The 27,761-nt window shown below is 33.0% G+C and overlaps 1 protein-coding gene across 1 annotated transcript; it reads right to left on the reverse strand.

Annotated features, from left to right (window-relative positions):
* Positions 1–833: 833 nt before the first annotated feature.
* LOC139109431 (uncharacterized) lies at positions 834–26,819 on the reverse strand. The gene is made up of 2 exons (XM_070668483.1): positions 26,346–26,819; positions 834–917 (listed from the first exon to the last, which is right to left on the reverse strand). Exons 1-2 carry the CDS (start codon positions 26,817–26,819, stop codon positions 834–836), a joined length of 558 nt encoding a protein of 185 aa, XP_070524584.1.
* Between the last annotated feature and the right edge of the window lie 942 nt (positions 26,820–27,761).

Genomic DNA, 27,761 nt, shown 5'->3' on the forward strand with positions numbered 1-27,761 from the left:
ACATCGTACAGTAAAATCTGAGATTAACATATATCTAAAAATCAAAACTAAGATGGAAATGTTAATGCAAATTATTTTCTAGTTTAAAACTTGCTAATTCACCCTCCAAATAGTTTTACAAAATTGTGGACAGGTAACGTAACTAATATCCAAGCTAAAATCAATTTCACAAATAATTTAAGTCACATTGACACCAGAAAACTTTGATGCAACATGAAATATAAAGTTACCTAAATTTGAAAAACAAAAAAATCATTATTAATTTTATACCTGTATGTAAAATATATTGTAGAATTATATGTAAAAAACTAAAGAAATAGTGATAGAACGGTTCAAGTAACGCAATATAAAAATTAGAAAGAAGTACATCTTACTGTAAAATTTGAGATGTACCAAATGTCAGTACATTGAAACCCGATGGAAATCTTACTGCAAATTTTTCTCAAGTTTGAAAGTTGCTAATTCACTTTCTAAAGTGATGTACAAAATTGTGGACGGGTTACGCAATTAATATCAAAGCTAATGTCAATTTTGCAAAGTTTTTAAGCCGTATTTGCAACAAAGTGCCACATTTCGTGCTGAAAATTAAGGTTACCACACTCGTTAAAATCTAATCTGTTTTGTGTTGTTATTGGAGTAGTATATGATCGATACCCCTTTCATTTGATGACGAATTAACAGTTGCTTGTTAAAAAGTGTTTTATGTATATTATTTGGCACTGTGAACTTTAATTGGTTTCAAATGTTATTTCATGTATACGTCAACACCAGCGTGATTTTGTTATGTGGTCGTAATATATTTAATTCTAAAATCAAAAATTTCTGCAGATTATTTACTTCCTTGCTACCAGTTGTTTGTCGGTAGCAAGTTCTTCGTTCTGCCGCTGCTTGCTCGATGGCGTGCTCGCGACTACTAACTGAAACGCGTACATCGTCGCGTAGTCATATTTAGTACGAAATCGGACGTGCCACATAAAAGTACGTCGTGCATAAATCGCAATTGAGTAGTAGAAATTTCCTATACAAATGGACGACACATCAGTCGGAGTAAGGAAGGAAAGAATCTTAAAACAATCGACTTAATAAATCGCATATATTTCGCAGTAAGTAGTAAGTCGAAATTTACTAGGTTATACATCGGTAGGCTACCTTCTTTCGAGAAAGCTTTTTCTACATATGCTGAAATATGACGATGTTAACAATTACTCGAGAGACTTTGCGTTGACGGTGACTGTTGCGGTGTGTTAAAATGTTAACGATTATTAAATTCAATGAAGCTCGTATTAGAAAATTAATGTTTTGAAAAAAAAATTAATTAAGGTTTAATTCAGAATAATGTGATAAATATTACTGAGAGTAAATGCAAATGAACGACAAAGTAAGTTCAAAGCGCAGAGTTAATGGTAAAAAGTATTAAATTTACATTAATGTAACCTGAGCATTGTAAGTTAATATTCAAGCCACAAAAGTTTGGCTTTAGATTAGATCTTTTATGAAAAGTTTTTCTTTGTATAAAGTTGCTAATCTACACTTAAAAATGCAGGGCTGATTTGCACAGCAATATCGTAGATAACAACAATGTTAAAATCAATTTTATTAAGCAATAAACTTACATCGGAAACAGAAAACGCAGATTTAAAATGAAAAATAAAGTTGCCTGAATTTAAAGAATTCAATTATTAATTTGACACTTAGGTAACATAAATTATTTCTAATTATATGTAAAAATAGATAAAGAAATAGTGAAGAACGAGTCAATGAACGCAGAATTTAAATTTGAAAAAAATACATCTTACTGTAAAATCTGAGATTTAGCAGCTGGCTGTACATTAAAAATAGAAAAAAATCTTCCTGCAAATTCTTTTAAGATTTAAAAGTTGCTAATACATCCTCCAAATTGATTTAGAAAACTGTAAACAGGTAACAAAATTAATATCGAAGATGAATCAAATTTACTAATAATTTAAATCACATAGGCACAAGTAAACTTTAATTTATCTTGAAACATAAGGTAGCTTAAATAGAAATGTACAATTATTAATTTGATACTTGTGTAATATAAATCTTGTAGAATTGTTTAAAAGAAGAAAGAGATGTAGTGAGTGAACGGGTCAAATAACGCAAAATTAAAATTTGAAAAAAGCACATCGTACAGTAAAATCTGAGATTAACATATATCTAAAAATCAAAACTAAGATGGAAATGTTAATGCAAATTATTTTCTAGTTTAAAACTTGCTAATTCACCCTCCAAATAGTTTTACAAAATTGTGGACAGGTAACGTAACTAATATCCAAGCTAAAATCAATTTCACAAATAATTTAAGTCACATTGACACCAGAAAACTTTGATGCAACATGAAATATAAAGTTACCTAAATTTGAAAAACAAAAAAATCATTATTAATTTTATACCTGTATGTAAAATATATTGTAGAATTATATGTAAAAAACTAAAGAAATAGTGATAGAACGGTTCAAGTAACGCAATATAAAAATTAGAAAGAAGTACATCTTACTGTAAAATTTGAGATGTACCAAATGTCAGTACATTGAAACCCGATGGAAATCTTACTGCAAATTTTTCTCAAGTTTGAAAGTTGCTAATTCACTTTCTAAAGTGATGTACAAAATTGTGGACGGGTTACGCAATTAATATCAAAGCTAATGTCAATTTTGCAAAGTTTTTAAGCCGTATTTGCAACAAAGTGCCACATTTCGTGCTGAAAATTAAGGTTACCACACTCGTTAAAATCTAATCTGTTTTGTGTTGTTATTGGAGTAGTATATGATCGATACCCCTTTCATTTGATGACGAATTAACAGTTGCTTGTTAAAAAGTGTTTTATGTATATTATTTGGCACTGTGAACTTTAATTGGTTTCAAATGTTATTTCATGTATACGTCAACACCAGCGTGATTTTGTTATGTGGTCGTAATATATTTAATTCTAAAATCAAAAATTTCTGCAGATTATTTACTTCCTTGCTACCAGTTGTTTGTCGGTAGCAAGTTCTTCGTTCTGCCGCTGCTTGCTCGATGGCGTGCTCGCGACTACTAACTGAAACGCGTACATCGTCGCGTAGTCATATTTAGTACGAAATCGGACGTGCCACATAAAAGTACGTCGTGCATAAATCGCAATTGAGTAGTAGAAATTTCCTATACAAATGGACGACACATCAGTCGGAGTAAGGAAGGAAAGAATCTTAAAACAATCGACTTAATAAATCGCATATATTTCGCAGTAAGTAGTAAGTCGAAATTTACTAGGTTATACATCGGTAGGCTACCTTCTTTCGAGAAAGCTTTTTCTACATATGCTGAAATATGACGATGTTAACAATTACTCGAGAGACTTTGCGTTGACGGTGACTGTTGCGGTGTGTTAAAATGTTAACGATTATTAAATTCAATGAAGCTCGTATTAGAAAATTAATGTTTTGAAAAAAAAATTAATTAAGGTTTAATTCAGAATAATGTGATAAATATTACTGAGAGTAAATGCAAATGAACGACAAAGTAAGTTCAAAGCGCAGAGTTAATGGTAAAAAGTATTAAATTTACATTAATGTAACCTGAGCATTGTAAGTTAATATTCAAGCCACAAAAGTTTGGCTTTAGATTAGATCTTTTATGAAAAGTTTTTCTTTGTATAAAGTTGCTAATCTACACTTAAAAATGCAGGGCTGATTTGCACAGCAATATCGTAGATAACAACAATGTTAAAATCAATTTTATTAAGCAATAAACTTACATCGGAAACAGAAAACGCAGATTTAAAATGAAAAATAATGTTGCCTGAATTTAAAGAATTCAATTATTAATTTGACACTTAGGTAACATAAATTATTTCTAATTATATGTAAAAATAGATAAAGAAATAGTGAAGAACGAGTCAATGAACGCAGAATTTAAATTTGAAAAAAATACATCTTACTGTAAAATCTGAGATTTAGCAGCTGGCTGTACATTAAAAATAGAAAAAAATCTTCCTGCAAATTCTTTTAAGATTTAAAAGTTGCTAATACATCCTCCAAATTGATTTAGAAAACTGTAAACAGGTAACAAAATTAATATCGAAGATGAATCAAATTTACTAATAATTTAAATCACATAGGCACAAGTAAACTTTAATTTATCTTGAAACATAAGGTAGCTTAAATAGAAATGTACAATTATTAATTTGATACTTGTGTAATATAAATCTTGTAGAATTGTTTAAAAGAAGAAAGAGATGTAGTGAGTGAACGGGTCAAATAACGCAAAATTAAAATTTGAAAAAAGCACATCGTACAGTAAAATCTGAGATTAACATATATCTAAAAATCAAAACTAAGATGGAAATGTTAATGCAAATTATTTTCTAGTTTAAAACTTGCTAATTCACCCTCCAAATAGTTTTACAAAATTGTGGACAGGTAACGTAACTAATATCCAAGCTAAAATCAATTTCACAAATAATTTAAGTCACATTGACACCAGAAAACTTTGATGCAACATGAAATATAAAGTTACCTAAATTTGAAAAACAAAAAAATCATTATTAATTTTATACCTGTATGTAAAATATATTGTAGAATTATATGTAAAAAACTAAAGAAATAGTGATAGAACGGTTCAAGTAACGCAATATTAAAATTAGAAAGAAGTACATCTTACTGTAAAATTTGAGATGTACCAAATGTCAGTACATTGAAACCCGATGGAAATCTTACTGCAAATTTTTCTCAAGTTTGAAAGTTGCTAATTCACTTTCTAAAGTGATGTACAAAATTGTGGACGGGTTACGCAATTAATATCAAAGCTAATGTCAATTTTGCAAAGTTTTTAAGCCGTATTTGCAACAAAGTGCCACATTTCGTGCTGAAAATTAAGGTTACCACACTCGTTAAAATCTAATCTGTTTTGTGTTGTTATTGGAGTAGTATATGATCGATACCCCTTTCATTTGATGACGAATTAACAGTTGCTTGTTAAAAAGTGTTTTATGTATATTATTTGGCACTGTGAACTTTAATTGGTTTCAAATGTTATTTCATGTATACGTCAACACCAGCGTGATTTTGTTATGTGGTCGTAATATATTTAATTCTAAAATCAAAAATTTCTGCAGATTATTTACTTCCTTGCTACCAGTTGTTTGTCGGTAGCAAGTTCTTCGTTCTGCCGCTGCTTGCTCGATGGCGTGCTCGCGACTACTAACTGAAACGCGTACATCGTCGCGTAGTCATATTTAGTACGAAATCGGACGTGCCACATAAAAGTACGTCGTGCATAAATCGCAATTGAGTAGTAGAAATTTCCTATACAAATGGACGACACATCAGTCGGAGTAAGGAAGGAAAGAATCTTAAAACAATCGACTTAATAAATCGCATATATTTCGCAGTAAGTAGTAAGTCGAAATTTACTAGGTTATACATCGGTAGGCTACCTTCTTTCGAGAAAGCTTTTTCTACATATGCTGAAATATGACGATGTTAACAATTACTCGAGAGACTTTGCGTTGACGGTGACTGTTGCGGTGTGTTAAAATGTTAACGATTATTAAATTCAATGAAGCTCGTATTAGAAAATTAATGTTTTGAAAAAAAAATTAATTAAGGTTTAATTCAGAATAATGTGATAAATATTACTGAGAGTAAATGCAAATGAACGACAAAGTAAGTTCAAAGCGCAGAGTTAATGGTAAAAAGTATTAAATTTACATTAATGTAACCTGAGCATTGTAAGTTAATATTCAAGCCACAAAAGTTTGGCTTTAGATTAGATCTTTTATGAAAAGTTTTTCTTTGTATAAAGTTGCTAATCTACACTTAAAAATGCAGGGCTGATTTGCACAGCAATATCGTAGATAACAACAATGTTAAAATCAATTTTATTAAGCAATAAACTTACATCGGAAACAGAAAACGCAGATTTAAAATGAAAAATAATGTTGCCTGAATTTAAAGAATTCAATTATTAATTTGACACTTAGGTAACATAAATTATTTCTAATTATATGTAAAAATAGATAAAGAAATAGTGAAGAACGAGTCAATGAACGCAGAATTTAAATTTGAAAAAAATACATCTTACTGTAAAATCTGAGATTTAGCAGCTGGCTGTACATTAAAAATAGAAAAAAATCTTCCTGCAAATTCTTTTAAGATTTAAAAGTTGCTAATACATCCTCCAAATTGATTTAGAAAACTGTAAACAGGTAACAAAATTAATATCGAAGATGAATCAAATTTACTAATAATTTAAATCACATAGGCACAAGTAAACTTTAATTTATCTTGAAACATAAGGTAGCTTAAATAGAAATGTACAATTATTAATTTGATACTTGTGTAATATAAATCTTGTAGAATTGTTTAAAAGAAGAAAGAGATGTAGTGAGTGAACGGGTCAAATAACGCAAAATTAAAATTTGAAAAAAGCACATCGTACAGTAAAATCTGAGATTAACATATATCTAAAAATCAAAACTAAGATGGAAATGTTAATGCAAATTATTTTCTAGTTTAAAACTTGCTAATTCACCCTCCAAATAGTTTTACAAAATTGTGGACAGGTAACGTAACTAATATCCAAGCTAAAATCAATTTCACAAATAATTTAAGTCACATTGACACCAGAAAACTTTGATGCAACATGAAATATAAAGTTACCTAAATTTGAAAAACAAAAAAATCATTATTAATTTTATACCTGTATGTAAAATATATTGTAGAATTATATGTAAAAAACTAAAGAAATAGTGATAGAACGGTTCAAGTAACGCAATATTAAAATTAGAAAGAAGTACATCTTACTGTAAAATTTGAGATGTACCAAATGTCAGTACATTGAAACCCGATGGAAATCTTACTGCAAATTTTTCTCAAGTTTGAAAGTTGCTAATTCACTTTCTAAAGTGATGTACAAAATTGTGGACGGGTTACGCAATTAATATCAAAGCTAATGTCAATTTTGCAAAGTTTTTAAGCCGTATTTGCAACAAAGTGCCACATTTCGTGCTGAAAATTAAGGTTACCACACTCGTTAAAATCTAATCTGTTTTGTGTTGTTATTGGAGTAGTATATGATCGATACCCCTTTTATTTGATGACGAATTAACAGTTGCTTGTTAAAAAGTGTTTTATGTATATTATTTGGCACTGTGAACTTTAATTGGTTTCAAATGTTATTTCATGTATACGTCAACACCAGCGTGATTTTGTTATGTGGTCGTAATACATTTAATTCTAAAATCAAAAATTTCTGCAGATTATTTACTTCCTTGCTACCAGTTGTTTATCGGTAGCAAGTTCTTCGTTCTGCCGCTGCTTGCTCGATGGCGTGCTCGCGACTACTAACTGAAACGCGTACATCGTCGCGTAGTCATATTTAGTACGAAATCGGACGTGCCACATAAAAGTACGTCGTGCATAAATCGCAATTGAGTAGTAGAAATTTCCTATACAAATGGACGACACATCAGTCGGAGTAAGGAAGGAAAGAATCTTAAAACAATCGACTTAATAAATCGCATATATTTCGCAGTAAGTAGTAAGTCGAAATTTACTAGGTTATACATCGGTAGGCTACCTTCTTTCGAGAAAGCTTTTTCTACATATGCTGAAATATGACGATGTTAACAATTACTCGAGAGACTTTGCGTTGACGGTGACTGTTGCGGTGTGTTAAAATGTTAACGATTATTAAATTCAATGAAGCTCGTATTAGAAAATTAATGTTTTGAAAAAAAAATTAATTAAGGTTTAATTCAGAATAATGTGATAAATATTACTGAGAGTAAATGCAAATGAACGACAAAGTAAGTTCAAAGCGCAGAGTTAATGGTAAAAAGTATTAAATTTACATTAATGTAACCTGAGCATTGTAAGTTAATATTCAAGCCACAAAAGTTTGGCTTTAGATTAGATCTTTTATGAAAAGTTTTTCTTTGTATAAAGTTGCTAATCTACACTTAAAAATGCAGGGCTGATTTGCACAGCAATATCGTAGATAACAACAATGTTAAAATCAATTTTATTAAGCAATAAACTTACATCGGAAACAGAAAACGCAGATTTAAAATGAAAAATAATGTTGCCTGAATTTAAAGAATTCAATTATTAATTTGACACTTAGGTAACATAAATTATTTCTAATTATATGTAAAAATAGATAAAGAAATAGTGAAGAACGAGTCAATGAACGCAGAATTTAAATTTGAAAAAAATACATCTTACTGTAAAATCTGAGATTTAGCAGCTGGCTGTACATTAAAAATAGAAAAAAATCTTCCTGCAAATTCTTTTAAGATTTAAAAGTTGCTAATACATCCTCCAAATTGATTTAGAAAACTGTAAACAGGTAACAAAATTAATATCGAAGATGAATCAAATTTACTAATAATTTAAATCACATAGGCACAAGTAAACTTTAATTTATCTTGAAACATAAGGTAGCTTAAATAGAAATGTACAATTATTAATTTGATACTTGTGTAATATAAATCTTGTAGAATTGTTTAAAAGAAGAAAGAGATGTAGTGAGTGAACGGGTCAAATAACGCAAAATTAAAATTTGAAAAAAGCACATCGTACAGTAAAATCTGAGATTAACATATATCTAAAAATCAAAACTAAGATGGAAATGTTAATGCAAATTATTTTCTAGTTTAAAACTTGCTAATTCACCCTCCAAATAGTTTTACAAAATTGTGGACAGGTAACGTAACTAATATCCAAGCTAAAATCAATTTCACAAATAATTTAAGTCACATTGACACCAGAAAACTTTGATGCAACATGAAATATAAAGTTACCTAAATTTGAAAAACAAAAAAATCATTATTAATTTTATACCTGTATGTAAAATATATTGTAGAATTATATGTAAAAAACTAAAGAAATAGTGATAGAACGGTTCAAGTAACGCAATATTAAAATTAGAAAGAAGTACATCTTACTGTAAAATTTGAGATGTACCAAATGTCAGTACATTGAAACCCGATGGAAATCTTACTGCAAATTTTTCTCAAGTTTGAAAGTTGCTAATTCACTTTCTAAAGTGATGTACAAAATTGTGGACGGGTTACGCAATTAATATCAAAGCTAATGTCAATTTTGCAAAGTTTTTAAGCCGTATTTGCAACAAAGTGCCACATTTCGTGCTGAAAATTAAGGTTACCACACTCGTTAAAATCTAATCTGTTTTGTGTTGTTATTGGAGTAGTATATGATCGATACCCCTTTCATTTGATGACGAATTAACAGTTGCTTGTTAAAAAGTGTTTTATGTATATTATTTGGCACTGTGAACTTTAATTGGTTTCAAATGTTATTTCATGTATACGTCAACACCAGCGTGATTTTGTTATGTGGTCGTAATATATTTAATTCTAAAATCAAAAATTTCTGCAGATTATTTACTTCCTTGCTACCAGTTGTTTGTCGGTAGCAAGTTCTTCGTTCTGCCGCTGCTTGCTCGATGGCGTGCTCGCGACTACTAACTGAAACGCGTACATCGTCGCGTAGTCATATTTAGTACGAAATCGGACGTGCCACATAAAAGTACGTCGTGCATAAATCGCAATTGAGTAGTAGAAATTTCCTATACAAATGGACGACACATCAGTCGGAGTAAGGAAGGAAAGAATCTTAAAACAATCGACTTAATAAATCGCATATATTTCGCAGTAAGTAGTAAGTCGAAATTTACTAGGTTATACATCGGTAGGCTACCTTCTTTCGAGAAAGCTTTTTCTACATATGCTGAAATATGACGATGTTAACAATTACTCGAGAGACTTTGCGTTGACGGTGACTGTTGCGGTGTGTTAAAATGTTAACGATTATTAAATTCAATGAAGCTCGTATTAGAAAATTAATGTTTTGAAAAAAAAATTAATTAAGGTTTAATTCAGAATAATGTGATAAATATTACTGAGAGTAAATGCAAATGAACGACAAAGTAAGTTCAAAGCGCAGAGTTAATGGTAAAAAGTATTAAATTTACATTAATGTAACCTGAGCATTGTAAGTTAATATTCAAGCCACAAAAGTTTGGCTTTAGATTAGATCTTTTATGAAAAGTTTTTCTTTGTATAAAGTTGCTAATCTACACTTAAAAATGCAGGGCTGATTTGCACAGCAATATCGTAGATAACAACAATGTTAAAATCAATTTTATTAAGCAATAAACTTACATCGGAAACAGAAAACGCAGATTTAAAATGAAAAATAATGTTGCCTGAATTTAAAGAATTCAATTATTAATTTGACACTTAGGTAACATAAATTATTTCTAATTATATGTAAAAATAGATAAAGAAATAGTGAAGAACGAGTCAATGAACGCAGAATTTAAATTTGAAAAAAATACATCTTACTGTAAAATCTGAGATTTAGCAGCTGGCTGTACATTAAAAATAGAAAAAAATCTTCCTGCAAATTCTTTTAAGATTTAAAAGTTGCTAATACATCCTCCAAATTGATTTAGAAAACTGTAAACAGGTAACAAAATTAATATCGAAGATGAATCAAATTTACTAATAATTTAAATCACATAGGCACAAGTAAACTTTAATTTATCTTGAAACATAAGGTAGCTTAAATAGAAATGTACAATTATTAATTTGATACTTGTGTAATATAAATCTTGTAGAATTGTTTAAAAGAAGAAAGAGATGTAGTGAGTGAACGGGTCAAATAACGCAAAATTAAAATTTGAAAAAAGCACATCGTACAGTAAAATCTGAGATTAACATATATCTAAAAATCAAAACTAAGATGGAAATGTTAATGCAAATTATTTTCTAGTTTAAAACTTGCTAATTCACCCTCCAAATAGTTTTACAAAATTGTGGACAGGTAACGTAACTAATATCCAAGCTAAAATCAATTTCACAAATAATTTAAGTCACATTGACACCAGAAAACTTTGATGCAACATGAAATATAAAGTTACCTAAATTTGAAAAACAAAAAAATCATTATTAATTTTATACCTGTATGTAAAATATATTGTAGAATTATATGTAAAAAACTAAAGAAATAGTGATAGAACGGTTCAAGTAACGCAATATTAAAATTAGAAAGAAGTACATCTTACTGTAAAATTTGAGATGTACCAAATGTCAGTACATTGAAACCCGATGGAAATCTTACTGCAAATTTTTCTCAAGTTTGAAAGTTGCTAATTCACTTTCTAAAGTGATGTACAAAATTGTGGACGGGTTACGCAATTAATATCAAAGCTAATGTCAATTTTGCAAAGTTTTTAAGCCGTATTTGCAACAAAGTGCCACATTTCGTGCTGAAAATTAAGGTTACCACACTCGTTAAAATTTAATCTGTTTTGTGTTGTTATTGGAGTAGTATATGATCGATACCCCTTTTATTTGATGACGAATTAACAGTTGCTTGTTAAAAAGTGTTTTATGTATATTATTTGGCACTGTGAACTTTAATTGGTTTCAAATGTTATTTCATGTATACGTCAACACCAGCGTGATTTTGTTATGTGGTCGTAATACATTTAATTCTAAAATCAAAAATTTCTGCAGATTATTTACTTCCTTGCTACCAGTTGTTTATCGGTAGCAAGTTCTTCGTTCTGCCGCTGCTTGCTCGATGGCGTGCTCGCGACTACTAACTGAAACGCGTACATCGTCGCGTAGTCATATTTAGTACGAAATCGGACGTGCCACATAAAAGTACGTCGTGCATAAATCGCAATTGAGTAGTAGAAATTTCCTATACAAATGGACGACACATCAGTCGGAGTAAGGAAGGAAAGAATCTTAAAACAATCGACTTAATAAATCGCATATATTTCGCAGTAAGTAGTAAGTCGAAATTTACTAGGTTATACATCGGTAGGCTACCTTCTTTCGAGAAAGCTTTTTCTACATATGCTGAAATATGACGATGTTAACAATTACTCGAGAGACTTTGCGTTGACGGTGACTGTTGCGGTGTGTTAAAATGTTAACGATTATTAAATTCAATGAAGCTCGTATTAGAAAATTAATGTTTTGAAAAAAAAATTAATTAAGGTTTAATTCAGAATAATGTGATAAATATTACTGAGAGTAAATGCAAATGAACGACAAAGTAAGTTCAAAGCGCAGAGTTAATGGTAAAAAGTATTAAATTTACATTAATGTAACCTGAGCATTGTAAGTTAATATTCAAGCCACAAAAGTTTGGCTTTAGATTAGATCTTTTATGAAAAGTTTTTCTTTGTATAAAGTTGCTAATCTACACTTAAAAATGCAGGGCTGATTTGCACAGCAATATCGTAGATAACAACAATGTTAAAATCAATTTTATTAAGCAATAAACTTACATCGGAAACAGAAAACGCAGATTTAAAATGAAAAATAATGTTGCCTGAATTTAAAGAATTCAATTATTAATTTGACACTTAGGTAACATAAATTATTTCTAATTATATGTAAAAATAGATAAAGAAATAGTGAAGAACGAGTCAATGAACGCAGAATTTAAATTTGAAAAAAATACATCTTACTGTAAAATCTGAGATTTAGCAGCTGGCTGTACATTAAAAATAGAAAAAAATCTTCCTGCAAATTCTTTTAAGATTTAAAAGTTGCTAATACATCCTCCAAATTGATTTAGAAAACTGTAAACAGGTAACAAAATTAATATCGAAGATGAATCAAATTTACTAATAATTTAAATCACATAGGCACAAGTAAACTTTAATTTATCTTGAAACATAAGGTAGCTTAAATAGAAATGTACAATTATTAATTTGATACTTGTGTAATATAAATCTTGTAGAATTGTTTAAAAGAAGAAAGAGATGTAGTGAGTGAACGGGTCAAATAACGCAAAATTAAAATTTGAAAAAAGCACATCGTACAGTAAAATCTGAGATTAACATATATCTAAAAATCAAAACTAAGATGGAAATGTTAATGCAAATTATTTTCTAGTTTAAAACTTGCTAATTCACCCTCCAAATAGTTTTACAAAATTGTGGACAGGTAACGTAACTAATATCCAAGCTAAAATCAATTTCACAAATAATTTAAGTCACATTGACACCAGAAAACTTTGATGCAACATGAAATATAAAGTTACCTAAATTTGAAAAACAAAAAAATCATTATTAATTTTATACCTGTATGTAAAATATATTGTAGAATTATATGTAAAAAACTAAAGAAATAGTGATAGAACGGTTCAAGTAACGCAATATTAAAATTAGAAAGAAGTACATCTTACTGTAAAATTTGAGATGTACCAAATGTCAGTACATTGAAACCCGATGGAAACCTTACTGCAAATTTTTCTCAAGTTTGAAAGTTGCTAATTCACTTTCTAAAGTGATGTACAAAATTGTGGACGGGTTACGCAATTAATATCAAAGCTAATGTCAATTTTGCAAAGTTTTTAAGCCGTATTTGCAACAAAGTGCCACATTTCGTGCTGAAAATTAAGGTTACCACACTCGTTAAAATTTAATCTGTTTTGTGTTGTTATTGGAGTAGTATATGATCGATACCCCTTTTATTTGATGACGAATTAACAGTTGCTTGTTAAAAAGTGTTTTATGTATATTATTTGGCACTGTGAACTTTAATTGGTTTCAAATGTTATTTCATGTATACGTCAACACCAGCGTGATTTTGTTATGTGGTCGTAATACATTTAATTCTAAAATCAAAAATTTCTGCAGATTATTTACTTCCTTGCTACCAGTTGTTTATCGGTAGCAAGTTCTTCGTTCTGCCGCTGCTTGCTCGATGGCGTGCTCGCGACTACTAACTGAAACGCGTACATCGTCGCGTAGTCATATTTAGTACGAAATCGGACGTGCCACATAAAAGTACGTCGTGCATAAATCGCAATTGAGTAGTAGAAATTTCCTATACAAATGGACGACACATCAGTCGGAGTAAGGAAGGAAAGAATCTTAAAACAATCGACTTAATAAATCGCATATATTTCGCAGTAAGTAGTAAGTCGAAATTTACTAGGTTATACATCGGTAGGCTACCTTCTTTCGAGAAAGCTTTTTCTACATATGCTGAAATATGACGATGTTAACAATTACTCGAGAGACTTTGCGTTGACGGTGACTGTTGCGGTGTGTTAAAATGTTAACGATTATTAAATTCAATGAAGCTCGTATTAGAAAATTAATGTTTTGAAAAAAAAATTAATTAAGGTTTAATTCAGAATAATGTGATAAATATTACTGAGAGTAAATGCAAATGAACGACAAAGTAAGTTCAAAGCGCAGAGTTAATGGTAAAAAGTATTAAATTTACATTAATGTAACCTGAGCATTGTAAGTTAATATTCAAGCCACAAAAGTTTGGCTTTAGATTAGATCTTTTATGAAAAGTTTTTCTTTGTATAAAGTTGCTAATCTACACTTAAAAATGCAGGGCTGATTTGCACAGCAATATCGTAGATAACAACAATGTTAAAATCAATTTTATTAAGCAATAAACTTACATCGGAAACAGAAAACGCAGATTTAAAATGAAAAATAATGTTGCCTGAATTTAAAGAATTCAATTATTAATTTGACACTTAGGTAACATAAATTATTTCTAATTATATGTAAAAATAGATAAAGAAATAGTGAAGAACGAGTCAATGAACGCAGAATTTAAATTTGAAAAAAATACATCTTACTGTAAAATCTGAGATTTAGCAGCTGGCTGTACATTAAAAATAGAAAAAAATCTTCCTGCAAATTCTTTTAAGATTTAAAAGTTGCTAATACATCCTCCAAATTGATTTAGAAAACTGTAAACAGGTAACAAAATTAATATCGAAGATGAATCAAATTTACTAATAATTTAAATCACATAGGCACAAGTAAACTTTAATTTATCTTGAAACATAAGGTAGCTTAAATAGAAATGTACAATTATTAATTTGATACTTGTGTAATATAAATCTTGTAGAATTGTTTAAAAGAAGAAAGAGATGTAGTGAGTGAACGGGTCAAATAACGCAAAATTAAAATTTGAAAAAAGCACATCGTACAGTAAAATCTGAGATTAACATATATCTAAAAATCAAAACTAAGATGGAAATGTTAATGCAAATTATTTTCTAGTTTAAAACTTGCTAATTCACCCTCCAAATAGTTTTACAAAATTGTGGACAGGTAACGTAACTAATATCCAAGCTAAAATCAATTTCACAAATAATTTAAGTCACATTGACACCAGAAAACTTTGATGCAACATGAAATATAAAGTTACCTAAATTTGAAAAACAAAAAAATCATTATTAATTTTATACCTGTATGTAAAATATATTGTAGAATTATATGTAAAAAACTAAAGAAATAGTGATAGAACGGTTCAAGTAACGCAATATTAAAATTAGAAAGAAGTACATCTTACTGTAAAATTTGAGATGTACCAAATGTCAGTACATTGAAACCCGATGGAAATCTTACTGCAAATTTTTCTCAAGTTTGAAAGTTGCTAATTCACTTTCTAAAGTGATGTACAAAATTGTGGACGGGTTACGCAATTAATATCAAAGCTAATGTCAATTTTGCAAAGTTTTTAAGCCGTATTTGCAACAAAGTGCCACATTTCGTGCTGAAAATTAAGGTTACCACACTCGTTAAAATCTAATCTGTTTTGTGTTGTTATTGGAGTAGTATATGATCGATACCCCTTTCATTTGATGACGAATTAACAGTTGCTTGTTAAAAAGTGTTTTATGTATATTATTTGGCACTGTGAACTTTAATTGGTTTCAAATGTTATTTCATGTATACGTCAACACCAGCGTGATTTTGTTATGTGGTCGTAATATATTTAATTCTAAAATCAAAAATTTCTGCAGATTATTTACTTCCTTGCTACCAGTTGTTTGTCGGTAGCAAGTTCTTCGTTCTGCCGCTGCTTGCTCGATGGCGTGCTCGCGACTACTAACTGAAACGCGTACATCGTCGCGTAGTCATATTTAGTACGAAATCGGACGTGCCACATAAAAGTACGTCGTGCATAAATCGCAATTGAGTAGTAGAAATTTCCTATACAAATGGACGACACATCAGTCGGAGTAAGGAAGGAAAGAATCTTAAAACAATCGACTTAATAAATCGCATATATTTCGCAGTAAGTAGTAAGTCGAAATTTACTAGGTTATACATCGGTAGGCTACCTTCTTTCGAGAAAGCTTTTTCTACATATGCTGAAATATGACGATGTTAACAATTACTCGAGAGACTTTGCGTTGACGGTGACTGTTGCGGTGTGTTAAAATGTTAACGATTATTAAATTCAATGAAGCTCGTATTAGAAAATTAATGTTTTGAAAAAAAAATTAATTAAGGTTTAATTCAGAATAATGTGATAAATATTACTGAGAGTAAATGCAAATGAACGACAAAGTAAGTTCAAAGCGCAGAGTTAATGGTAAAAAGTATTAAATTTACATTAATGTAACCTGAGCATTGTAAGTTAATATTCAAGCCACAAAAGTTTGGCTTTAGATTAGATCTTTTATGAAAAGTTTTTCTTTGTATAAAGTTGCTAATCTACACTTAAAAATGCAGGGCTGATTTGCACAGCAATATCGTAGATAACAACAATGTTAAAATCAATTTTATTAAGCAATAAACTTACATCGGAAACAGAAAACGCAGATTTAAAATGAAAAATAATGTTGCCTGAATTTAAAGAATTCAATTATTAATTTGACACTTAGGTAACATAAATTATTTCTAATTATATGTAAAAATAGATAAAGAAATAGTGAAGAACGAGTCAATGAACGCAGAATTTAAATTTGAAAAAAATACATCTTACTGTAAAATCTGAGATTTAGCAGCTGGCTGTACATTAAAAATAGAAAAAAATCTTCCTGCAAATTCTTTTAAGATTTAAAAGTTGCTAATACATCCTCCAAATTGATTTAGAAAACTGTAAACAGGTAACAAAATTAATATCGAAGATGAATCAAATTTACTAATAATTTAAATCACATAGGCACAAGTAAACTTTAATTTATCTTGAAACATAAGGTAGCTTAAATAGAAATGTACAATTATTAATTTGATACTTGTGTAATATAAATCTTGTAGAATTGTTTAAAAGAAGAAAGAGATGTAGTGAGTGAACGGGTCAAATAACGCAAAATTAAAATTTGAAAAAAGCACATCGTACAGTAAAATCTGAGATTAACATATATCTAAAAATCAAAACTAAGATGGAAATGTTAATGCAAATTATTTTCTAGTTTAAAACTTGCTAATTCACCCTCCAAATAGTTTTACAAAATTGTGGACAGGTAACGTAACTAATATCCAAGCTAAAATCAATTTCACAAATAATTTAAGTCACATTGACACCAGAAAACTTTGATGCAACATGAAATATAAAGTTACCTAAATTTGAAAAACAAAAAAATCATTATTAATTTTATACCTGTATGTAAAATATATTGTAGAATTATATGTAAAAAACTAAAGAAATAGTGATAGAACGGTTCAAGTAACGCAATATTAAAATTAGAAAGAAGTACATCTTACTGTAAAATTTGAGATGTACCAAATGTCAGTACATTGAAACCCGATGGAAACCTTACTGCAAATTTTTCTCAAGTTTGAAAGTTGCTAATTCACTTTCTAAAGTGATGTACAAAATTGTGGACGGGTTACGCAATTAATATCAAAGCTAATGTCAATTTTGCAAAGTTTTTAAGCCGTATTTGCAACAAAGTGCCACATTTCGTGCTGAAAATTAAGGTTACCACACTCGTTAAAATTTAATCTGTTTTGTGTTGTTATTGGAGTAGTATATGATCGATACCCCTTTTATTTGATGACGAATTAACAGTTGCTTGTTAAAAAGTGTTTTATGTATATTATTTGGCACTGTGAACTTTAATTGGTTTCAAATGTTATTTCATGTATACGTCAACACCAGCGTGATTTTGTTATGTGGTCGTAATACATTTAATTCTAAAATCAAAAATTTCTGCAGATTATTTACTTCCTTGCTACCAGTTGTTTATCGGTAGCAAGTTCTTCGTTCTGCCGCTGCTTGCTCGATGGCGTGCTCGCGACTACTAACTGAAACGCGTACATCGTCGCGTAGTCATATTTAGTACGAAATCGGACGTGCCACATAAAAGTACGTCGTGCATAAATCGCAATTGAGTAGTAGAAATTTCCTATACAAATGGACGACACATCAGTCGGAGTAAGGAAGGAAAGAATCTTAAAACAATCGACTTAATAAATCGCATATATTTCGCAGTAAGTAGTAAGTCGAAATTTACTAGGTTATACATCGGTAGGCTACCTTCTTTCGAGAAAGCTTTTTCTACATATGCTGAAATATGACGATGTTAACAATTACTCGAGAGACTTTGCGTTGACGGTGACTGTTGCGGTGTGTTAAAATGTTAACGATTATTAAATTCAATGAAGCTCGTATTAGAAAATTAATGTTTTGAAAAAAAAATTAATTAAGGTTTAATTCAGAATAATGTGATAAATATTACTGAGAGTAAATGCAAATGAACGACAAAGTAAGTTCAAAGCGCAGAGTTAATGGTAAAAAGTATTAAATTTACATTAATGTAACCTGAGCATTGTAAGTTAATATTCAAGCCACAAAAGTTTGGCTTTAGATTAGATCTTTTATGAAAAGTTTTTCTTTGTATAAAGTTGCTAATCTACACTTAAAAATGCAGGGCTGATTTGCACAGCAATATCGTAGATAACAACAATGTTAAAATCAATTTTATTAAGCAATAAACTTACATCGGAAACAGAAAACGCAGATTTAAAATGAAAAATAATGTTGCCTGAATTTAAAGAATTCAATTATTAATTTGACACTTAGGTAACATAAATTATTTCTAATTATATGTAAAAATAGATAAAGAAATAGTGAAGAACGAGTCAATGAACGCAGAATTTAAATTTGAAAAAAATACATCTTACTGTAAAATCTGAGATTTAGCAGCTGGCTGTACATTAAAAATAGAAAAAAATCTTCCTGCAAATTCTTTTAAGATTTAAAAGTTGCTAATACATCCTCCAAATTGATTTAGAAAACTGTAAACAGGTAACAAAATTAATATCGAAGATGAATCAAATTTACTAATAATTTAAATCACATAGGCACAAGTAAACTTTAATTTATCTTGAAACATAAGGTAGCTTAAATAGAAATGTACAATTATTAATTTGATACTTGTGTAATATAAATCTTGTAGAATTGTTTAAAAGAAGAAAGAGATGTAGTGAGTGAACGGGTCAAATAACGCAAAATTAAAATTTGAAAAAAGCACATCGTACAGTAAAATCTGAGATTAACATATATCTAAAAATCAAAACTAAGATGGAAATGTTAATGCAAATTATTTTCTAGTTTAAAACTTGCTAATTCACCCTCCAAATAGTTTTACAAAATTGTGGACAGGTAACGTAACTAATATCCAAGCTAAAATCAATTTCACAAATAATTTAAGTCACATTGACACCAGAAAACTTTGATGCAACATGAAATATAAAGTTACCTAAATTTGAAAAACAAAAAAATCATTATTAATTTTATACCTGTATGTAAAATATATTGTAGAATTATATGTAAAAAACTAAAGAAATAGTGATAGAACGGTTCAAGTAACGCAATATTAAAATTAGAAAGAAGTACATCTTACTGTAAAATTTGAGATGTACCAAATGTCAGTACATTGAAACCCGATGGAAACCTTACTGCAAATTTTTCTCAAGTTTGAAAGTTGCTAATTCACTTTCTAAAGTGATGTACAAAATTGTGGACGGGTTACGCAATTAATATCAAAGCTAATGTCAATTTTGCAAAGTTTTTAAGCCGTATTTGCAACAAAGTGCCACATTTCGTGCTGAAAATTAAGGTTACCACACTCGTTAAAATTTAATCTGTTTTGTGTTGTTATTGGAGTAGTATATGATCGATACCCCTTTTATTTGATGACGAATTAACAGTTGCTTGTTAAAAAGTGTTTTATGTATATTATTTGGCACTGTGAACTTTAATTGGTTTCAAATGTTATTTCATGTATACGTCAACACCAGCGTGATTTTGTTATGTGGTCGTAATACATTTAATTCTAAAATCAAAAATTTCTGCAGATTATTTACTTCCTTGCTACCAGTTGTTTATCGGTAGCAAGTTCTTCGTTCTGCCGCTGCTTGCTCGATGGCGTGCTCGCGACTACTAACTGAAACGCGTACATCGTCGCGTAGTCATATTTAGTACGAAATCGGACGTGCCACATAAAAGTACGTCGTGCATAAATCGCAATTGAGTAGTAGAAATTTCCTATACAAATGGACGACACATCAGTCGGAGTAAGGAAGGAAAGAATCTTAAAACAATCGACTTAATAAATCGCATATATTTCGCAGTAAGTAGTAAGTCGAAATTTACTAGGTTATACATCGGTAGGCTACCTTCTTTCGAGAAAGCTTTTTCTACATATGCTGAAATATGACGATGTTAACAATTACTCGAGAGACTTTGCGTTGACGGTGACTGTTGCGGTGTGTTAAAATGTTAACGATTATTAAATTCAATGAAGCTCGTATTAGAAAATTAATGTTTTGAAAAAAAAATTAATTAAGGTTTAATTCAGAATAATGTGATAAATATTACTGAGAGTAAATGCAAATGAACGACAAAGTAAGTTCAAAGCGCAGAGTTAATGGTAAAAAGTATTAAATTTACATTAATGTTACTTGAGCATTGTAAGTTACCACACTCGTTAAAATCTAATCTGTTTTGTGTTGTTATTGGAGTTGTATATGATTGATATTCGTTTCATTTGATGATGAATTAACAGTTGCTTTTTAAATAGTGTTTTATGTATATTATTTGGCACTGTAAACTTTAATTTGTTTTAAGCTTATACGTTTTGCGTTTTCGCAAACACAATACATGTTGATCGCTTTCTTGGTTTTACATGAATGAAATTTAGTTTCGTTTTTTTGGAAACAAAATGCATTTTGATCACTTTCTCGGTTTTACAAGATTGGAATATAGTATCGTGTTTTCGGAAACAGAATGCATATAAATCTTTCTCTTGGTTTTACATAAATAAAATATAATTTTCTCTTTTTCATAAACAAAATGTACATCGATCGTTATTATATTTTTTTATGACGGTAATATAGTTTCGCGTTTTCTGTAACAGAATGCATATTGATAGCTTTTTCGGTTTTACACAAATGAAATTTAGTTTTATAATTTTGGAATCAGAATGTTTATCAATCGTTCTATTGCTTTTTCATAACTGTAATATAGTTTCACGTTTTAATTTTACGTTTTTTGAAAAAGAATGCATATCGATCACTCTTTCAGTTTTACATGAATGAAATATGGTTTCATATTTTTAGAAACATAATAAAAAACGATTGCTCTTTCGGTTTTAAATGATTTAAATGTGGTTTCGAGTTTTCGAAAACAGAATGCATATCGATCGCTATCTCGGTTTTAGATGAATAAAATAAAAAAAATTATTTTTTTTAGTTTTTTATAATATACAGCGTTCGTTATAGAAGTAATATTTTTTTTAAAAGACAAAATTTGGTTCTTCTATTCTTCAATTTTTATAAATCAAATCTCATATTATTTATTAAAAATAAAGTGTGAATGTGTAGTTTAGCAAATGAAATAGATAGGATTCTTCTACTTGGTAGTATTGCCTGAAGAAGTCGTATTTTTTCTATGGCCTATTAATTAGTACATGAGAAGGTATGCCTTCAGGTTGGAATATTATTCAAGGAAAGATGTGACGTCTTAGCTGGAGCGGGACATGTCACATTTGAGAATAGCTTTAGTTGTGAGAATGTCAGACATTTACTCTGATCATAGATGTATCATCGGAAAACAACGATGATACAAGGTAGAGTACATTGGTTTTGAGTAGATGTATACTGAGCGGTTCTGGATCACTACGTGTTAGTGTATCCGTGTGACCTTGGGCGAGGGGTAATGACGTCATGCGGGGAGGGGGTGGGTATTTATAAATCGCCCCTGTGTCGGCGATTCTAGGAACGAATTGTTTAGAAAATAATAACAACATCGAAACTCTGAAATGCAATATTATTTTTAAAAATGATAAGCGTGTCGTCGCGCAGCAGCATGTTTATGCGGCATCGCGACTTTCAAAGGAGTCGCGATTTTTTTCAAAGGAGTCGCGATTTTTTATAAAGGGTCGTGTGGCGTCGCGGCGGCAACGGGCGGCGACGGCGGCGGCAAGCGGCTGATCGCAAGGTATCGCGCCCATCGTTCCCTCTCGCTCGCACTCGTTCGCGCCGCCCATCGTCTCCTCTCGCTCGCACCCTCGCACTCGTTAAGCGCCGCCTATCGTTTATCAACGATTTTTTTATGCGCTTATACGATTCGAATGCGGGTGACGCTGTACACACCCCCCGGGTAATCGCTCCTCCTTATCTTATTTCTTTCTCTCTCAGATACATACGTTACATACGAACAAGGCGGATTCACGAGTTGGACTTACGCCTCACAATTATAAGAAGATGAAGGATGGAATAGAAATAATTAAAAATGTTACATAAAGACTACAAAGTATATATTTTCTAAATATGCGATACAATATATTTCATTATACTTTTTTTTCTTACACATTTATTATAATCGCAAGCATTTCACAATCTATAATTTGTTGTTCGTCGAAGGAATCGCTGCTGCGTACAGCGCTCACCGCTTCGGTACGACTTCTTGATGCGGAAGCGATTTTACAAAATTGCTCGTATTTGTCGTCGATCTTCGGTAGGGCTTTGGAGTAGATGGGTATAGGCCGGTTCTGGACCAATTCGTGTTAGTGTGTCCGTGTGACCTGGGGCGAGGGGTAATGACGTCACGCGGGGAGGGGTGTTTTTCCAGGAATCGCTCCTTTGTCTGCGATTCTCGGAATCGATTGTTTATAAATATAACAATAACATAAAAGTTATGAAATTTGATATTTTAATTACGTAATTTGATATTTTAATTACGTAATTTGATATTTTTAAAAAATAAATAAGTGCGTTACCGCGCCGCGGTATTTTCCTGCGGCATCGCGAATTTCAAAGGGTTGGAATTTTTTCAAAAGGGGAAATCTTATTTTTACAGGGGTAAAGGGGGGTGTTGGGGGTGATCACGCGAGTCTTAGTCATGGCGTCGGCGGCGGCGGCGGGGCGGCGGCGGATCGCAAAGGATCGCGCGCCCATCGTTCCGTCTCGCTCGCACCCGTTCGCGCCGCCTATCGTTCCCTCTCGCTCGCTCTCGTTCACGCGTTCGTCACCATCGACTACGACTCGCTCGCACCCGTTCGCGCCGCCTATTGTTTATCAACAATTTAGTACACGCTCATACGATTCGAATGCGGGTGACGCTGCACGTACACCCCCGACTAATCGCTCCTCCTTATTATCTGATTTCTCTCTCACTCAGATACGTATGTTGCATACGAACGAGGCGGACTCACAATTATAATAAAATGAAGGATGGAATAGAAGCGATTAAAAATGATACGTGCCGATTACAAAAGTATATATTTATTTTATGAATATGCTTTACAATATATTACTCATTTTTATACATTTATTACAAGCGCAAGTAGTTCGCAATCTACAATTTGTTGTTCGTCGAAAGAATCGCTGCTGCGTATAGCGCTCACTGCCTCGGTGCGATTCCTCGATGCGGAAGCGATTTTGCAAAATCGCTCGTATTTGTCGTCGATCTTCGGTAGGACTTTGTTAAGTACGTTGAACGTCAAAGAGACGCAATCATCGAAATCCAGCATTCGCGTGAACGTAGTTTCGGTCATGGCCATACGTGTGTCGATCGATTCGAGTCGTACAAGTTTCATTTCGTTCATGCGGCAAATTCGTACTGTGAGCGAACCTATGTTCGCAACGTCGTACGGTTGCTTCGGTCGATCGTGAAGCATATTCAGAATTGTCCATCGATGCTCGCACAGTTCTTTCCAGGTGTCGAGCGACATGGTTAATTCATCTCCTCGATTATCACCTATGATGGTTTCCGCAAAACAACGCGTGCCAACGTTCACGCCGATCTCAAGATATTTGTATCCCGTTTGAGTCAGTGGGTATCGCCGGCAGAGTAAGCGCGTCACGTATCGTTTTGGCGATATGCTGGAAATTAAATAAACGCAATTATGAATATAAATATATTAATTAGAAGTAATTAATTTTATAAGAATGAAAAAAACTTACTCGTTAAATTTTTTCTCGCTAGATGAGGCTTCAGCACCGCAATCATTTCGACGCACTTCGTAACAGTTTCTCTCGTTGTAATACATCGTCGTATTCGCAGTCGTAGTCGTAGTCGTAGAGGAAGTCGTTGCTGCGGCCAAAGCGAAGAATGTACTGATCGCACGATCTGAGGGTACCTCGAGTCGAGGACGGTTGCGAAAAATCCCCTCTTTCATTAATTAAAATTTGCATAGAGTGGGGAAATATAAAACGCAGTTAGAAAATTTTTGGAGAGGGTAATTAAGAGAAGGGGTGATTGGGGAGAGGGTAAAATAATCGAAAGACGTACATGTATAGGTATGTGATACAAAAAAAGTTTTTATTCAAAATTATACGTCATCATTTTGATGGTTACGCCACCAATTGTACAATTTAAATACATTTTGTACGGCGCAATTTTTGCAATGTCTTCTACAGCGGAAAGTATTCGAATCGTCCAAATCGTTGAGCGATTCAATGTTTTCAAAATCCTCTTCGATGTTCCTGACGATCAGATTGTCTGTGTAGAATTTGATATCATCATAGTCGTCGCCGTAGTAATCCTCTTCAAGCATATCTTGCAGCCAATCGCGTTTTTCTAGTCCTTTAACGTATACGATGGCGTGATCGTAGCAGTCCTCCTCATTCTGTATGGCTCTGATGATCAGGCGTTTAGTCCGACTGTATGGAACGTCCCCATCTTCCCACGCTATACCGTGATGATTTCGTACCAGCCAGGTAACGAGACGTCTGTCATCTCGCGATACTGCACCCCACGACATAGGAGTCGTAAAGACGTAATGCGCGAGAACGGCACCACCTCGCAGCACCGCCGCTTCCTTCACGACGAAACGTCGTCCAATGGGATAACCTTGCAGATCGACGAACGTTGGTGTGGACATGATGATGATGATGACGTTTGACGATGCGACTCAATCGAAGGAAGTTACAATACTGAATACGCGCGAGCAAATTCATTGGTCTTGTTAATTTCCCCCTCCTTTCCAAATCGCATTACTTTTTTAAATGCTTCGAGACAAAATCCGTCACGCGTTCCTGAAGTCGTTCGGTTCGCGACTTTTTATCCGTTTGCGTGAATGCATCAACATCTGTGTTTCCCGAGGGTGTCACTCGAAACGTCATTCCTCTGTTCAATAAGTGATCCGTCGATCTAGGATCCGTTTGCGTAGCTTTATCTTCCTTCATGCGACTCGCGTTCTCGCACCAACAAGACGGTTGATACTTTGATGGTTTCATGACGACGATGACAATCTCTCTCTCTCTATCGACGTTACGCATACTACGGAATGGAAGTGAATACGCAACGGTCGTCGATTCACCGCTTTACATACACACGTCGAAGATCATTTCTACGTGATCTTACGTACAACGTTGGTCAACGGATTGTATTGAACCAAACGATCGTGTATGATGAGACAGTAAGCCGTGGTATTTGGCGCTACATTGTCCTTGCATTCAAACTCTAATCTCACGTCCACGGTAGCGGTTTTAACCGACTCGTTTTGACGCGAGCAGTCGATGATGACGAACGGACCGTTGAGCAGAAACGACGTGACGGTGAGATTCGGTTCGAGATACTCGTAGCCGTAATATTCTTTGCAGAAACGCGCGTACGCGTCGTAGAGAATCGCGTATCTACGTTTGCTAAAGTCGAGGTTCATATCGTCGTACGGGTAGCACTCGGAGTTGAGATAGAGCTTCACGTTGGTCAGTTTGCAATTGTCGAAACGACTGTTGTCCTCGGACATGATGTTCTTTCGACCTATCTGCAGAGCGAAGATGACGTATCGAGGTTTCTCGGTGGTGGTCTTGATGGCCCACGAGTGCTTGGTCGTGAGTTGCAGTAGCGGAAACTCATACAGATCGCATGAGCGAAATCCCATACTGACGAATCGACCGCTCTCCAAGGTGCGCAACATCGCCAATTTCTTTACTTCGTTTAAAAATACGTGAGGCATACGCCATTGTATTTTCAGCAAGTCAACCTTAGGCTCGACCGCGGAACTGCCCACCAGACAATTGTTGTCGTTGCGCGCTCGTATGAGAATCAATTCGTGACGAGCGTTGATCACGACGCGTCTATAGTCTTCGCAAAATCCCAGCAGCATGTTGAGCGGTACGCAGAAATTGAAGTAACCGTTTGCATTGATCATGGGACTGAGCCATCCCGCGTTCCGCAGAATCTCGCTCCTGTTGGACGAAACAGTCGCGTAATTTTTTAGCGTGCTGGTTATGCCGACATTTCGGTTACGATCGATCTCCACACCGTCGAGCTCGTATCGTATCTCGTCGAACATGAAGGCGATGCAGTTGTCTCCGAGAGTCACGTCAGCTCCCGCAATCACCTTGCCCTTCGTTAATTTTCCCTCGACGTAGAAAAAACTATCGTGCGGTAGCGTGTACAGATCTTGCTGTTGTATCGGTATTCTTATTTCATCGCTGTGTTCGAATGTCGTATTGGCGAACGGATTGTAAGCGTGAGTCTCGATCTTGACGATTCGATCGTCGAAGACCGGTTTGTCTCGGATATTCAAAATGCCGGACATCGTTCAGATAAAGTTATTTCGCACAGCGAATCCGAGCGATCTCAGAAATTCAACGTTTGTTTCGGTTAATCTTTTTTTTCTTCTTCCTATCCTTTCGACGCTATTTACAGCGAAATGTTGTTGTTGCGGTTCAGGCTGTTGGATCGTCCCAGCACCGAAACTGATCGTTGTAACGCGACTCGTTTTGTTCGGTATTAACATACCACGTTATCGTTGTGGTCGTCGTTGTTGTTGTTGTCGCACGTGCAATCTGACGGTGATCTCCTCTCCGCGAAAGTCGAGCGGTCGACCGTTCTGGTTGGTGACGCGTATCGTGAGATCCGTAACGTATCGCACGATGATCGGCAGGTAAATGACTTGCGTGGGCGTTTCCGTGATCTTATATCCTGGTGGCACTTTCGGTGAAAACTCGTGAATCGTGTGCACGCGTTCGCCGTTGCAGTACGCTTCCGCGGTTACGTTACATTCGATGCGGATAATATTCAGGTTGATTATATTGATCGGTAAGTCGGACTCGTGCCATTTTCGCGGTTGCAGTACGCAGTGTGGCGAGAATCCGAGAAGCGGCCCCAACGAGTTTGGTTTCGAAAAGTTTACCGTGTACGCTGATTTGATCTCGCTTCTCATAGTGTTGAAGTTTGCGCGAATCGTTATCGAGAAATCATCGTTCTTCTCGCTCTTCTCATTACGATTACCATCAACGGTGTCGCGTTGTCGCGGCATCGCATGTTTCAAAAATTTGACTATTGCCTGTATCTCATACGATCCCTCGGGAATCGTAATTTCCTTGCCGTCCGTGCCGTAGTAGAATTTATTGTTTGTAGAATCGACGTTCGGTATGGTGTTGTAAGTCGCAAAGTCCGTGAGACCGAGCTCGTAATCACCGTCGCTGAAATCCAACGCCGGTGAGTAGCTCGAATGGAGAACGCAGCTCCTACCGGT

The sequence above is a fragment of the Cardiocondyla obscurior genome, linkage group LG17 (genome assembly GCF_019399895.1).
Source record: "Cardiocondyla obscurior isolate alpha-2009 linkage group LG17, Cobs3.1, whole genome shotgun sequence".
NCBI classification, from domain to species: Eukaryota; Metazoa; Arthropoda; class Insecta; order Hymenoptera; family Formicidae; genus Cardiocondyla; species Cardiocondyla obscurior.